This window comes from Sinocyclocheilus grahami, unplaced genomic scaffold, assembly GCF_001515645.1.
Source record: "Sinocyclocheilus grahami isolate Dianchi unplaced genomic scaffold, SAMN03320097.WGS_v1.1 scaffold37.1, whole genome shotgun sequence".
In the NCBI taxonomy this organism is placed as follows: domain Eukaryota; kingdom Metazoa; phylum Chordata; class Actinopteri; order Cypriniformes; family Cyprinidae; genus Sinocyclocheilus; species Sinocyclocheilus grahami.
This window is the reverse complement of record NW_015505216.1, coordinates 4591649-4604666: the sequence shown is the minus strand read 5'-3', so window position 1 is coordinate 4604666 and position 13018 is coordinate 4591649. Positions and strand designations below refer to the sequence as shown.

At 36.4% G+C, this 13018-nt stretch overlaps 1 protein-coding gene across 2 annotated transcripts in view; it reads right to left on the bottom strand.

Moving 5' to 3' along the window:
- Nucleotides 1-13018, bottom strand: part of LOC107581739 (supervillin-like) — a 46962-nt gene extending 33944 nt beyond the window's left edge. The window contains exons 1-3 of one of the 2 annotated variants that reach the window (XM_016267390.1): nt 12967-13018; nt 2118-2622; nt 691-855 (exon numbers count right to left, since the gene is read on the bottom strand). In XM_016267390.1, coding sequence (XP_016122876.1) covers nt 691-855; nt 2118-2428 — 476 coding nt within the window. In that variant the 5' untranslated portion in view covers nt 2429-2622; nt 12967-13018. The remainder of the gene's footprint in view (nt 1-690; nt 856-2117; nt 2623-12966) is intronic. The other variant, XM_016267389.1, reaches the window with a different exon arrangement.

The following is a 13018-nucleotide window of genomic DNA, read 5'->3' as shown; positions in this document are numbered from 1 at the left end:
GAAATAGGTCTTGTGACAGCAGCCTAATAAAGCTGTGCCGTCTTTTATTAATGTTAATCAAACAACAAAAGACAGAGAAAATCCCTTACTGCTCTTGACTAAATAATGTTTTGTTGAATAACTTTTAATGTTAATTTACAGTTTATTCCATTTCTGTAGCCTATTTAAAACACGTTCATAATTTAGAAAATGTAGTTAATACTTGCATCATTAATGATTTAATGATGCAAGCATCACTAGTACACACACTGCCAACACACATTTCAGTTCAAACAACTTGTAAAAGTGCATGTAGCATCCTATGACCCCTTTAATATACTTTTAGAAACTGATATATATTCAAGATTTTAAAATGAATAGAAAGTTCAAATAACAGCATTTTTTTTAAATAGAATTTATACTTTTGACCAGTCTAATGCATCCTTGCAGAATAAAAACAATAACTTCTTTTTTTAAAAATGGCCCCAAACTTTTGAATAGTAGCATATACATTATATTAATATGGATTGTATATTAAAATATATACAGCGTTTATAGGGCAATTTCAAACATATTTTAAACTGGACACTTTATGAAAAAAAGTGAATTATTATGTAAAATACTAGTGTTAGAGTTAGCGTAAATGTTTTGCCTGGGGTAATACAAACAGAATGAAGCAGGAAATGAACACACACACTGAGGCGTCCCTACACTCTATCAGACGGAGCTGGGCTGGAGGTTTGCTGTAGAAGAGCGTCCTTCAGCTGGCCTACTGATACATGAGTGTGTAACTGAGGAGTGTCAGGGGTTGAGGGCCCATGGAAGTCTGGAGGGTTTTCCCCAGCCACTGTACCAGATGAACCCAACAAACTTTCCCTGGAGAGAGGCAGAAGACTTCAACTAGAGACAAGAACTGTAGGAAATAAAGTGTGCAAGGAAGGGACAGCTGAGAGACAAGAGGGACAGGGGTGGATATAGAGAATGATAAAAGTGTAGCTGGGAAAAAAATATTTAGGCCTAAATTTATAGTTTATGTTTTTGAATTGCATATAACATTTCCATCCGTTTGGATTACACAGTTTTGACATAATGTGACTTAATGTGATGCATATTTGCCAGTCATACATACATTAAACAAATAAGATTTCTGTAATAGTACTAATAAACTGAATGTGTTTTAAATACACAATCACAAGGTTTATATATTTATCATCAATAAATCAACTTTGTTTCAATCTCACACATTTGAACTTACTGAATACTGCCTGTTCCACAACTTGCCATATTTTAAGCATATTCATGCTTTTCAACTGAATGAATGTAATTGTTTCCGCAATAAACAGATGCATGCTGATTCTAAGCAAGTTGAATAAATACCATTTAAAAATATTATTCCAATAAAATCAGACAGATACAAATTGTTAATAACTGAATATGCCATGCTTTTTTTTAGTACAGATATCGGACCTGTTTCATTTATGTACAACTGTCAAATATGTATCGCATTAAGTTCATTAGTTTGTTTATGTTAAAACTGTGTAATTCAAATTCAAATTACTTGGGTCTAAATATTCTTTTTTTTTTTGTGCACAGAGAAATATTGCAAAACCTAGTGGGGATCAGAATATATTCAAAGCTGGCAATCCTGTGTAAGTCAGCCTAAATATTGGCAGAAAATTTTCCATATCTCCCTCATTGCAATTAATGCCTTGCTTATGCCCACATTAAAACCAGGAATGTGTATTATTAAAGTAAATAAGAAAAAAATTCAACTTGAACTTTTTAATATGATTTTGAAATTTGGCAACACTTTATAAGGACCAATTCTCACTATTAACTAGTTGCTTATTAGCATGCCTATTATTAACATATTGGCTGTTTATTAGTGCTTATAAAGCACATATTCTGCATGACCATATTCTACATCTCTAATCCTACCCAATACCTAAACTTAACAACTACTGTACTAACTATTAATAAGCAGCAAATTATGAGTTTATTGAGACAAAAGTCACAGTTAATGGCTTGTTAATTGCGAGAATTGGACCTTAAAGTGAAGTGTGACCAAAATTACAATTAGTTGGGCTGAGAGGAATGTCACAAATTTGTGTGTGGTACAAAGGCACAGGAAAGCTGACCTGTTTTGTTGTGTGTTCTCTCCACAGGTGTTCACCTTACACCCATTGGAGATCTTTGCAGGAACAGGCCTCTCTTCCAGTGGCGTTTGTCCATTCCTCCCCATCCCTCCATTCATTCCTCCCGAAACAGACTTATCCACATAGGTAGAGTCACGGCCGCCGCGTCCTTCCCTCTCTCTTCTCGACCACTTAGATGGAAGCTCCTCTTCCTGGCTGCCGTAACGCTCGGCCAGCTCTCGGCGTCTCTCTGCTTTGTAGCGAGCTATCCGTTCAGCTCTGGACTCCTGGGCTACACTTTCCATTTTGTCCATATCATGAACTCACTTTGGAAGTCTGAAGTATAATTCCTGGTGTGTGATTAAGATGATATCAGCTCCTCAAATTGGAAAAAACAAGGGTGGAGTCTCAACTGAAAATGTTTGGTTGATCAGAAGCTCAAAATACAGCAGGTTCCTCTAATAATGCATTTGTGTACCATCCTGATTACTTCTGAGAGGACATGGCACTGTTGAAAAACAAATAAAAGACTTCTTGATTAGAACAGACACATTCATAAGTCATACAGCAGTGTTATATATCTATAAACAGGAGAACACAAAAGCAAGTTAATTTAACAATCATCTCCACCACAAATACAGACCCTGTTTATTCATGCAAAGGCTATAAACCTACCTGTAAAACTAGCATTTCTATTTATTATTTATCTGTGTAAATGTGCTCCATAACCTGCTTTGCTGAGCTCCTGCATTTGGGAAACTCCTCTAGCACTGACACTCTACACCTCTGAAGTGCAGCTCAACTCAGCACGCAGTCTTTGAGAGCAAGCCATTCATCAGTATTTTAGTATATTGCAGTCTCAGCAAGTTTACTGATATTTTCCTACTAACATTAAGTCAAAATAGTAATAACACTTACACCCCCCCCCCCCCCCCAAAAAATGATTCCAACATTAAAACAAACAGCTGCTTAGACCAGCTTAAATTACAAGACATAAATTCCAAGAAGCATGCAACATTATAAAATGATTAAGCTAGCCTATGTGTATCAGGTATTTTCAAAGACCCCACTGACCTTTTAATAGCTCAAAAAAGTTGGGGGGGTGGGGTCAGTAAGATTATTTTATCCTCACCAAAGTTGCATTAATTACAGTAAAGTACAGTAAATATCATCAGCAATATTATGTGATATTATTACAATTTTAAATTCCTGTTTTCTATTCCAATATATTTTAAAATGTATTCCTGTGATGCAAAGCTGAATTTTCAGCATCATTACTCCAGTCTTCAGTGTCACGTAATCCTTCAGAAATCATTCTAATATGCTGATTTGATGCTTAAGAACCATTTAATATTATCATCAATGTTGAAAACAGTTGTGTTGCTTATTATTAATGTGGAAACTGTAAATTCATTTTTTTCAGAATACATTTATGAATAGAAAGCTCAAAAGACCAGCATTTATTTGAAGCAAATTAAATCTTTAGCAAAATTATAAATGTCTTTTCTTTCAGTTTTGATCAGTTTAACACATCCTTGCCGAACATTTTAATTTGTTTTTAAAAATAAATCCATTACAAAAGTACACTGCTGCAAATTGTCTTTTTGGATTGGTTGGTTGGTTGGTTGGTTGATCAGGTCAAACTAACCCGAAAGAAACATTTACTATAATGCTGCAGTATCAAACGAATGCTGCTGGTCACAGGAACAGGTTTGAAGGAAAACTATAATTCAATTTAGAAATGACTATTGTAGCTAATTTTACACATCTTTGATCACACAAATACACAAATAAAGGTTCTTCATTAGCATTGGTTCATGGAACCTTTCCGTTGTACAAAAGGTTCTTTATAGTGTAAAAAATATTCTTTTATAGCGGAAAATTTTTCTTCTTTTAAGAACTGTTCACTGAAAGGTTCTTTGGGGAACAAAAATGGTTCTTCTATGGCATTTCTGTGAAAACAACCTTTTGGAAGCTTTATTTTTAAGAGTGTATTGTAAAGACAGTCATTTCTGAGCAACAACAAGAGGAACCTGAAGAACAAGTGGAGCTAATGCATCTGTAAATGAGACTGTAAGCCATCATCTTGTTAGTCACACTCAGCTGTAATACATGAAATTACCCAAACAGCACCGTTCAGAACATGCCTTCCTAAATTATCATTCATGAGTCAACAGATGTGGTTACCTAGTCACCAAACTGCCATAACAACACAAACACAGCTTTACTCATACATAAATAATGACATCATCATGTTATCACCCATATAACATAGACCTGGCATGTGGTGGATGGTCGACCCATGGGAGCCCTCCAGGAGGGCTGCTGTAGGAAATGTACCATTTTGTGTGTGTGTGTGTGGAAGGCCAGACTAAAGTTGGTGATGAGACTGAACTATAATTACCCATTACTCATGTTTTAAATAAGCCTTTTGGAAGTGTTAAGAATAGATTTGAAATGGGAATATCTAGTAATGACTGGTTTCAATCTTGAAGTTTGGTCAGCTATGAGTGTGTGTGTGTGTGTGTGTGTGTGTGTTTGTAGGGGCTCCTCTGCTCCTAAATAAGCAAACTGTAAGCATCAGCATTCTGCCAGATCCTCTCACAGATGAAACACAATAGGCCCAGTAAAACAACAGCACAGATCCAGCAGTACTACAGCAGAGAATGAGGTACTTCACTCAGCGAACCCAAAGTTTGAGCTCTCAATTCTCCTGAACTCATTACATGAAGAATCACAATTATTATGACCTTCCGATATAATAGTGCTCTTCCTCCGAGAACTGAACAAGGGACTGTTTACACTACACCATTTTCAACTAAAACTGGAAAACTTTGTATGCCTTTTGCCCATTTATTTACACAACAACAGTGTTTTGGGAGCCTAAAAGTGCAAACTTTTGCAAACGGGTTTCAAAGTGCAAGTTCTAAACAAACAATATTGTTATCATCTCCATGTAAACTATGAAAACGTGAATTTGTGAAAATGGTGATGTCTTAGGCATGCGTATTACATGTGCAGTCTATAGGAATGCGTATGTGCGCAGGTGTGTATTGTTTCTTAACAAAGTGACATTGCCACTTTTTATAGTCTTGCATGCATAATACAGCATTTTTTTGTTGTTTTTGTGGAACTGAACAAGGATAATTTTGACAATGTAGTTGTCTGTACATAAAACATTTCAAAAGCCCAAAGGAAAAACCTTCCCATTTTTAGTTGTTTATAGATGTTGTTTTATAAACATAGCTTAAATATTTTCATCTGTCAATAGTGGAAATCACAGGTTGATGCATTTAAAAGGATAGTTCAGTCAAATATAAAAATTCTGCCATCATTTACTCCCCCTCATGTCATTCCAATCCTGTATGAGTTTCTTTCCTCTGTTAAGTGCAAAAGAAGATATTTTGAAGAATGTTGGAAACCAAAATGTTGTTAGTAGCCATTGACTTCCATCGTATTTATTTGCAAGAAGAAAGAGATTCAAACAGGTTTGGAACGCAAATAAATACGATGGAAGTCAATGACTACTAACAACTTTTTGGTTTCTAACATTCTTCAAAATATCTTCTTTTGCACTTAACAGAGAAAAGAAACTCATACAGGATTGGAATGACATAAGGGTGAGAAAATGATAACATAATTTTCATTTTTGGGTGGACCATCACTTTAACTCAATGTCATCACAAAGTTAAACAGTAGGAGTTTGTTATACGTATGGAGCCCCGTACATGACATGCAAGAAAAAATAAATAAATCGTGCCCACGATTTACTAATTCGCTCCCTCGATGTACTAAAACGTGCACATGATTACTATTTCGTTCCCTCGATTTGCTAAATCGTGCGCACAATTTACTAATTCGTTCTCTCGATTTATAAATCTTGTGCATGACTTAGCAAATCGAGGGAATTAATTAGTAAATCGTGCGTACAATTTATAAATTGAGGGAATGAAATAGTAAATCGTGCACACGATTTAGCCTACTATTTTTTTCCTGCATGCCATGTGTGGGGCTCCGTATATACGAGCTGTACAGGTATAAAGGTTTTAAACGTAAATATTTAAAACATATTGTTTCATTTACATACAGCTCATATCTGAAGAGCCTGTTCAGTATTGCATTAAAATGTGCAATTATTCATTTGGCAAACACTTTTATCCAAATCAACTTACATTGCATTCAAATTATACATTTACATTTTATCAGTTCTTGTTTTCCCTGGTAATAAAACCCACAAACCCATTGTGCCATACTCCACTGTTCAAGCTACAGGAAAGACTATTGGTTGTTATTTAAGTTATAATAAATAAACACATAAATGCTGTTGTCCAATCTAATCTAATAATAGCTTAAACCTCTTAACCCTCAATCGGCCCCTGGGGTCAATATGACCCCAATCAACTTTTACTTAGTTTAAAAAAATGTATATATTTTTTTTTCATTTGTCAAAAAAAATAAATAAATCCGGCATTAATCTGAAAATTTCCACACAGAAATGAAGGCCTGGTACTAGAGCACAAATGCAAAGTATAAAAGACATGCTCACTCACTCACACACACACACACACACACACACACACACACACACACACACACACACAGGTATGATTGCCACAGATAGCATTTGTATCAAATTTGGCAAATGAAATCAGTCACAAATGCAGAACACGTTTGAGATAGACCTAATGCATGCACATGCACACACTTCTGCATATTGCTGTTGGTTTTATTTACATTTTTAATTTCTTCCACATTTTTTTTTTACACTTGGTTTTTTACACAATAATATGCAACTACAATCTAACTCTAAGTCTTGTCTTTTAGGTGCGTCTTATGTGGCATTTTTCTGTCAAATTTCTGTGGCATTTTTTGAAAACAGACATTTCAAAATGCCTCAAAAACCACAAAAAATTATACCATTTGAAAGAATATTTATTTTTAATGTCTTTTCTAATGGTTATATATACATAAATTCACAAAATGTATCACAAAAGTTGTGATAGAAGCAGTTGGCCACATTTAGTAAAATGAATGGCTCTCTATGGCCCTCTGCTGGTCAAAACAATTTCTTTCCTAAACTGTAATCCGTTTAGGTTTATTTCTAACCAACAGATGGCAGAATTCTACACCTAACACCTAGATCAATATCCAGAAGCAACTTAAATTAAATTGAGGTCATCTTTCAAGTGATTTTTTCATTAAAAAAAATAATATTTCCCATGCAAGCTAATGGTGTAGTTGAGGAATTTTTTGGTAAATAGGTACAAAAGTACTTCATATCTCCCAAAACACAGCATTAATGTATATATGAGAAGTAAACAAAAAAATGATATATTATTTGTATGATTAAAAATGTATATATTTTTCACAATTACTCTTTCAATGTTTGGGGTCATATCGACCCCAAGGGACTTAAGTATAAACAGGAAATGAGGGACGATTGAGGGTTAAGACTGTGTAGTACTGGACAGGATCTTCAGCAGCATTGCCATGTTCTTTCTATAGAAAGCATGAGAGTCATGTCTTGTCTGAGAGTGACTTGCCTGAGAGGTTTAACAAGCTTAGCCCAAAACACAGCATTAATGTATATATGAGAAGTAAACAAAAAAATGATATATTATTTGTATGATTAAAAATGTATATATTTTTCACAATTACTCTTTCAATGTTTGGGGTCATATCGACCCCAAGGGACTTAAGTGTAAACAGGAAATGAGGGACGATTGAGGGTTAAGACTGTGTAGTACTGGACAGGATCTTCAGCAGCATTGCCATGTTCTTTCTATAGGAAGCATGAGAGTCATGTCTTGTCTGAGAGTGACTTGCCTGAGAGGTTTAACAAGCTTAGCTATATTATGACCCCTGAAAAGAGTCTCAGATCAGGAGAGCAAAGAGTGTTTTAACCATCTATTTGCTATGTGCATTTAACAACATCTTACATCTAATTAACTTCTGACTTTAATATTGCTTAAAACATTTGACATTTTATTTATTTTTCCTTACTTTTATATTAGGTGAGCCTTTTAAAGACACGGTTTGTAAGTAATGATAGCAACCAAACAAAGCTGTTACGCTAGAGACAGAACCAGAGAGACAGAGCGAATCACGTGAGAGGGAGTTTGAGGATACGGATAGGAAAGGCACTGTAGTGGCTGGTTGACGTTTGGGATCAGTTAGACTCATCAGTCCTTAATCCAGTAACTCTATCTGGCATGGACATGTGCTGAGCACAGACATACTCAAACAAACACACACACATAGACAGCAGCGTTCACGATTCACCAGTCACGACTGAGGTATTCTCAGCACACGCTACTTATCTTGTTTAATAGCCGCTGGATTAATTGTACTACAGCTAGCTTATGGAAGGTGTGTTTTCTGAATTTCTGGCTGATTCACAACAATCCAGCTGCATTTAGATTGTTAAGTCTCATTATAATAATAAGAGTCCAAGGCTTGTGCCAGGAAAAACAAGTAATACAAGATGCATTTGAGATCATCAGACATCAATAAATTGCCAAAGGGCTTGTATTCAAACAGCAGGTGAGATTCAGTATGATACACATCTTAAGATCAGCTTTCAATTATTGTTTTATTTCTGCTTTTTGTCACAATACTAATGAACCAGGCTACAAAAATAAATATTTATGAATATCCATGATAATAAAAAATTAAAAAATTGATCTCGAGATTCTCTCAGTTATCATCCAGGACTCAACCAGAGTCCTTTAATATTAATTAATATTATAATTAATTATTATTATTATTGTTGTTGTTGTTGTTAACAAAAATTGTTACAATATTGTTTAATTGCAATATTTACAAAAATAACTTGTTGCAATAAGTTTTTAGCTGTTAAGCCTAAATTATTACATATTTATCTGATAATTAATGGATGTTATGTTAGACAATTCACTGTATTAGAGTAATATCAGACAAGCAAGAGTGTGTTATGGCCACAAATTCAGGATCTGACATTGCAAATTCAAAAGATGTGTCCAAGCTTCTATTACTAGAACTAGTAATGACAGCTTTCACAAAGAACCTGCTGCTTTTCCATTTATGCAAGCATGTGCTGGCATTCTAAAAATGCAATGCTAAAAAGTACAAAAAAAAAACTTTTTAAAATCAAATTTTTTGACTTTTTTATTACATTACTCTTTGTCTTGTGTTTCTAAACTGTGTTAATCTACAAGGCAAAACAGCAAACAGTAAACAGTTAAATAAATAAGAAGTATTATTACTTACATTTAAAACAAATAATTGCCAGTTTGTCTGTTCAATGCTTTTCCAACCAAAAAGGCCACAGCAGATCCGTTTCAAAATATGATAGTGTATAATTTGCCTGAAGAAGAATAACAGCAAGAAAACATACCAGCTGGAGAAAGACCTGACCAACACAAAGCAAGTGCGAACACCAACCATGCAAGACAAGGACGGTAATTGTCTGACTGTAGAACAGGACATCCTAAAGAGGTGGACTGAGTACTGCTCAGAGCTGTATGGCTATGAAACCACAGGAGATCCAAAGGTACTGAATGTCCCCCCAGCAACCGAAAATGACAACTACCCCATCCTTCGCACAGAAGTGGAAGAAGCAGTGGAGGAAGCAGTGGAAGTCGGCGGGAGTGGATAACGTCCCTGCGGCGTGCGGAGCTCATGCAAGCAGGGGGAGATGCCATGATAAGTGCCCTACTGAATATCTGCAACAAGATCTGGCAGACAGGAGAATGGCCCAAACCATGGACCCAGTCTCTCATCATCATCCTCCCTAAGAAAGGCAATCTACAACTTTGCCAGAATTATCATACCATCAGCCTTATAAGCCATCCAAGCAAGGTCACGCTAAAAATCCTACTGAATCGATTGAAGCCGCAAGCTGACAAGATCATCGCTGAAGAACAAGCGGGCTTCAGACAAGGGCGCAGTACAACAGAGCAGATCTTCAACCTTAGGATAATATGTGAGAGATACCTACAACATCAACAAAACCTTTACCACATTTTTGTGGACTTCAAAAAGGCGTTCGACAGAGAATGACATGCAGCACTATGGGCCACCATGAGGCAGTACAACATGATCAAAATTATAAAAAACCTCTATGATAAGGCCACCTGCGCGGTTTACTTCAACAGCAACATAGGGGACTGGTTCAGAACCACAGTTGGAGTAAGACAAGGCTGCTTGCTCTCCCCTACACTCTTCAACATCTTTTTAGAACGAATCATGGCTGATGCATTGGAAGACCATGAGGGGACAGTCAGCATAGGAGACAGTACAATCACAAACTTACGTTTTGCCGATGACATAGTTGGCCTGGCAGGGAAGGAAGAAGAGCTGGATAACTTGGTGGAGCGCCTTTACAAGATCTCTACATCCTATGGTATGCAGATCAAAGAGGAGAAGACTAAACTGATGACTAACAACAACATAATTGGCTTCACCACTGACATCAGGATTGGCGGCGAGAAGCTAGACAGTGTAAACCGCGGATGAAGGGTCCAAACCTGAGATACTCGCCAGGATCGCCCAGACCACAGCGGCGCTGACAAAATTAAAGACCATCTGGAGTGACAGGAACATAGCCCTCAGCTCAAAGATCAGACTGATGCGCTCCCTAGTCATGTCCATATTTTTATATGCTTGTGAGACTTGGACACTAACAGCAGAACTGGAAAGGACATGGAGATGAGATGCTTCAGAAAACTCCTCGGCATCTCCTACAGAGATCACATCTCCAATGAAGAAGCACGTGACAGAATTCGGCAGACCATTGGGCCATATGATGATGACCTCCTGACAGTGGTGAAAAAACGGAAGCTGAGGTGGTACGGCCATTTAATAAGGTCATCAGGACTTGCAAAGACAGTCCTGCAGGGCACAGTGCCAGGAGGGAGGAAGAGAGGCAGACAGAGAAAGAGATGGGACAACAACATTCAGGAGTGGACAGGCCTGATGCTGGGCGAGACCTTGAGAAAAGCTGAGAAGAGGGAGGAATGGAAGGAGCTGGTTGCCAGAGCATCTGTGGTGCCCCAACGGTCAACCAGACGAAGGGACAGTGTGAGTGCGGGTATTTTTCCTAAATGATTTGGTGTTTTTGAACAAATCAGTCGAGTTAATGATTCAAAGACTCATTCAATCTGTTTCATTTGAACGTCACCTATAGTCACTTGTCACCACCTACTGGTGTATGTGTGCTTGAATAGATGAACAATAGTATGTTCATAGTACAATAATACATAATAAAAGTTTTTTTTTATTCAAAAAACACCAGTAGTTTTGCAATACAGCAATACAATAAACTCAATACAGTTTGTACAGTATAAAAATCATTATGTCTATGGTGTGTGTGTGCATATTTGTTAAATCAATCGTAATCAAATGGTTGAAGAATGCAAAATAAAAAAAAAAGAAATATTGGCACGACTATTTTAAAGACTCCGTTTGCAATAAGACATACTACTACAAGACACATCCTATTACATGTCATTCTGCTCTGTTACATCACAAGGATTCAGAGTAGAGCAAGTTCATGGATTTACAGCTACAACCATGATGGGATTCCAGCATTTTTAGCCCCCATCCTGAGCTATGATCAGGTAATGCAATGTCACGGTTATATTTAACACCATCATGACAGACATAGTAATAGTCTTAAGACAAGTGGTAAACAATACAACACAAAGATGTTTATGATGCTAACCAGGAACAGAATGAACATAACAAATAAACAAATAGTGGCAGTGGATGACAGAAATGACATAGCTTTTGACCTTGATTATACTCACACAGCACACAGGTCACACAAGCTAGACAAGTCATAACCCTCACACACACACACACACACACACTACAGACATGAAGACTATCTGACTCATAACCTCATTGCAGGTCAGGAAGAAATTCAAATGTTCCCATTATGTTCATTATCCTTCACTAGTAATTGTCACCCACAACTTTAATAATAATAATAATAATACAAATATTAACCTGTAACAGTTTATTTGAAGCCTGTACATATAACACATTACAGAGGTATTCATAAGATTTTATAATACACATTATAATTCAATGCATGTATAAACATCTGCAGACGATATCTATTCTTGGTTTCACCTTGGGTATAATGATATAGGCTAACAGCTGGATGCTGATTATATTCTATAATACTCTGTAAAGGTACAACAATTAATAATGAAGTATTACAATGTACTGCACTATATCTGTAGTTCCATGTATTCAATAAAAATATACAACTGATCAAGATGTATTATAAAGCATTGCGGCATTATGCATACAGAATGCATTTATAGGCTATGCATCGTATATAAAACTTCAAGTATGTGTTACATTAATCACTTATTATAGCAGTCATCATACTGCATAATGCTCAGCATAGACAAAAGATTCTGCTAAATCAATAAATGCCTAAGTCATTTGAATTTGCAGTAGCGTACATTTATAGATAGAAACTTGATGAAGTGAGTTATTGAGTTTGAGGTGTACAGGTGCGTTTGCTGCGCTGAAAATAGGTACAAGTAAGCAGATATCTAGTGAGCAGGACAGTGAAGCAGATATAACACTTCACTCATTGTATACAGTAAAGATCCGCAACACAATAAAAGCTCATTGCTTGGTCTGCAAACAAAATCCAGCGCGCGAGTTCATTACACGAGAAAGACTACTACTACACTACTGAACTGTTTAGCATGGACTGTCAAAGCAACTTTAAGAAATGAACTCAAAAGCTGATCGTTTTGTCGTTAAGTTTCACAACGATAGAAAAATCTGACTGTTTTTATTCTTAAAACTCGTGATAAATGTAACGGCAGAAATGAATGACTGTACTTACTCGGTCTGGGTGGATCAGCTGTGCGCTCGGATCAGCTCTGACAGCTTCACAC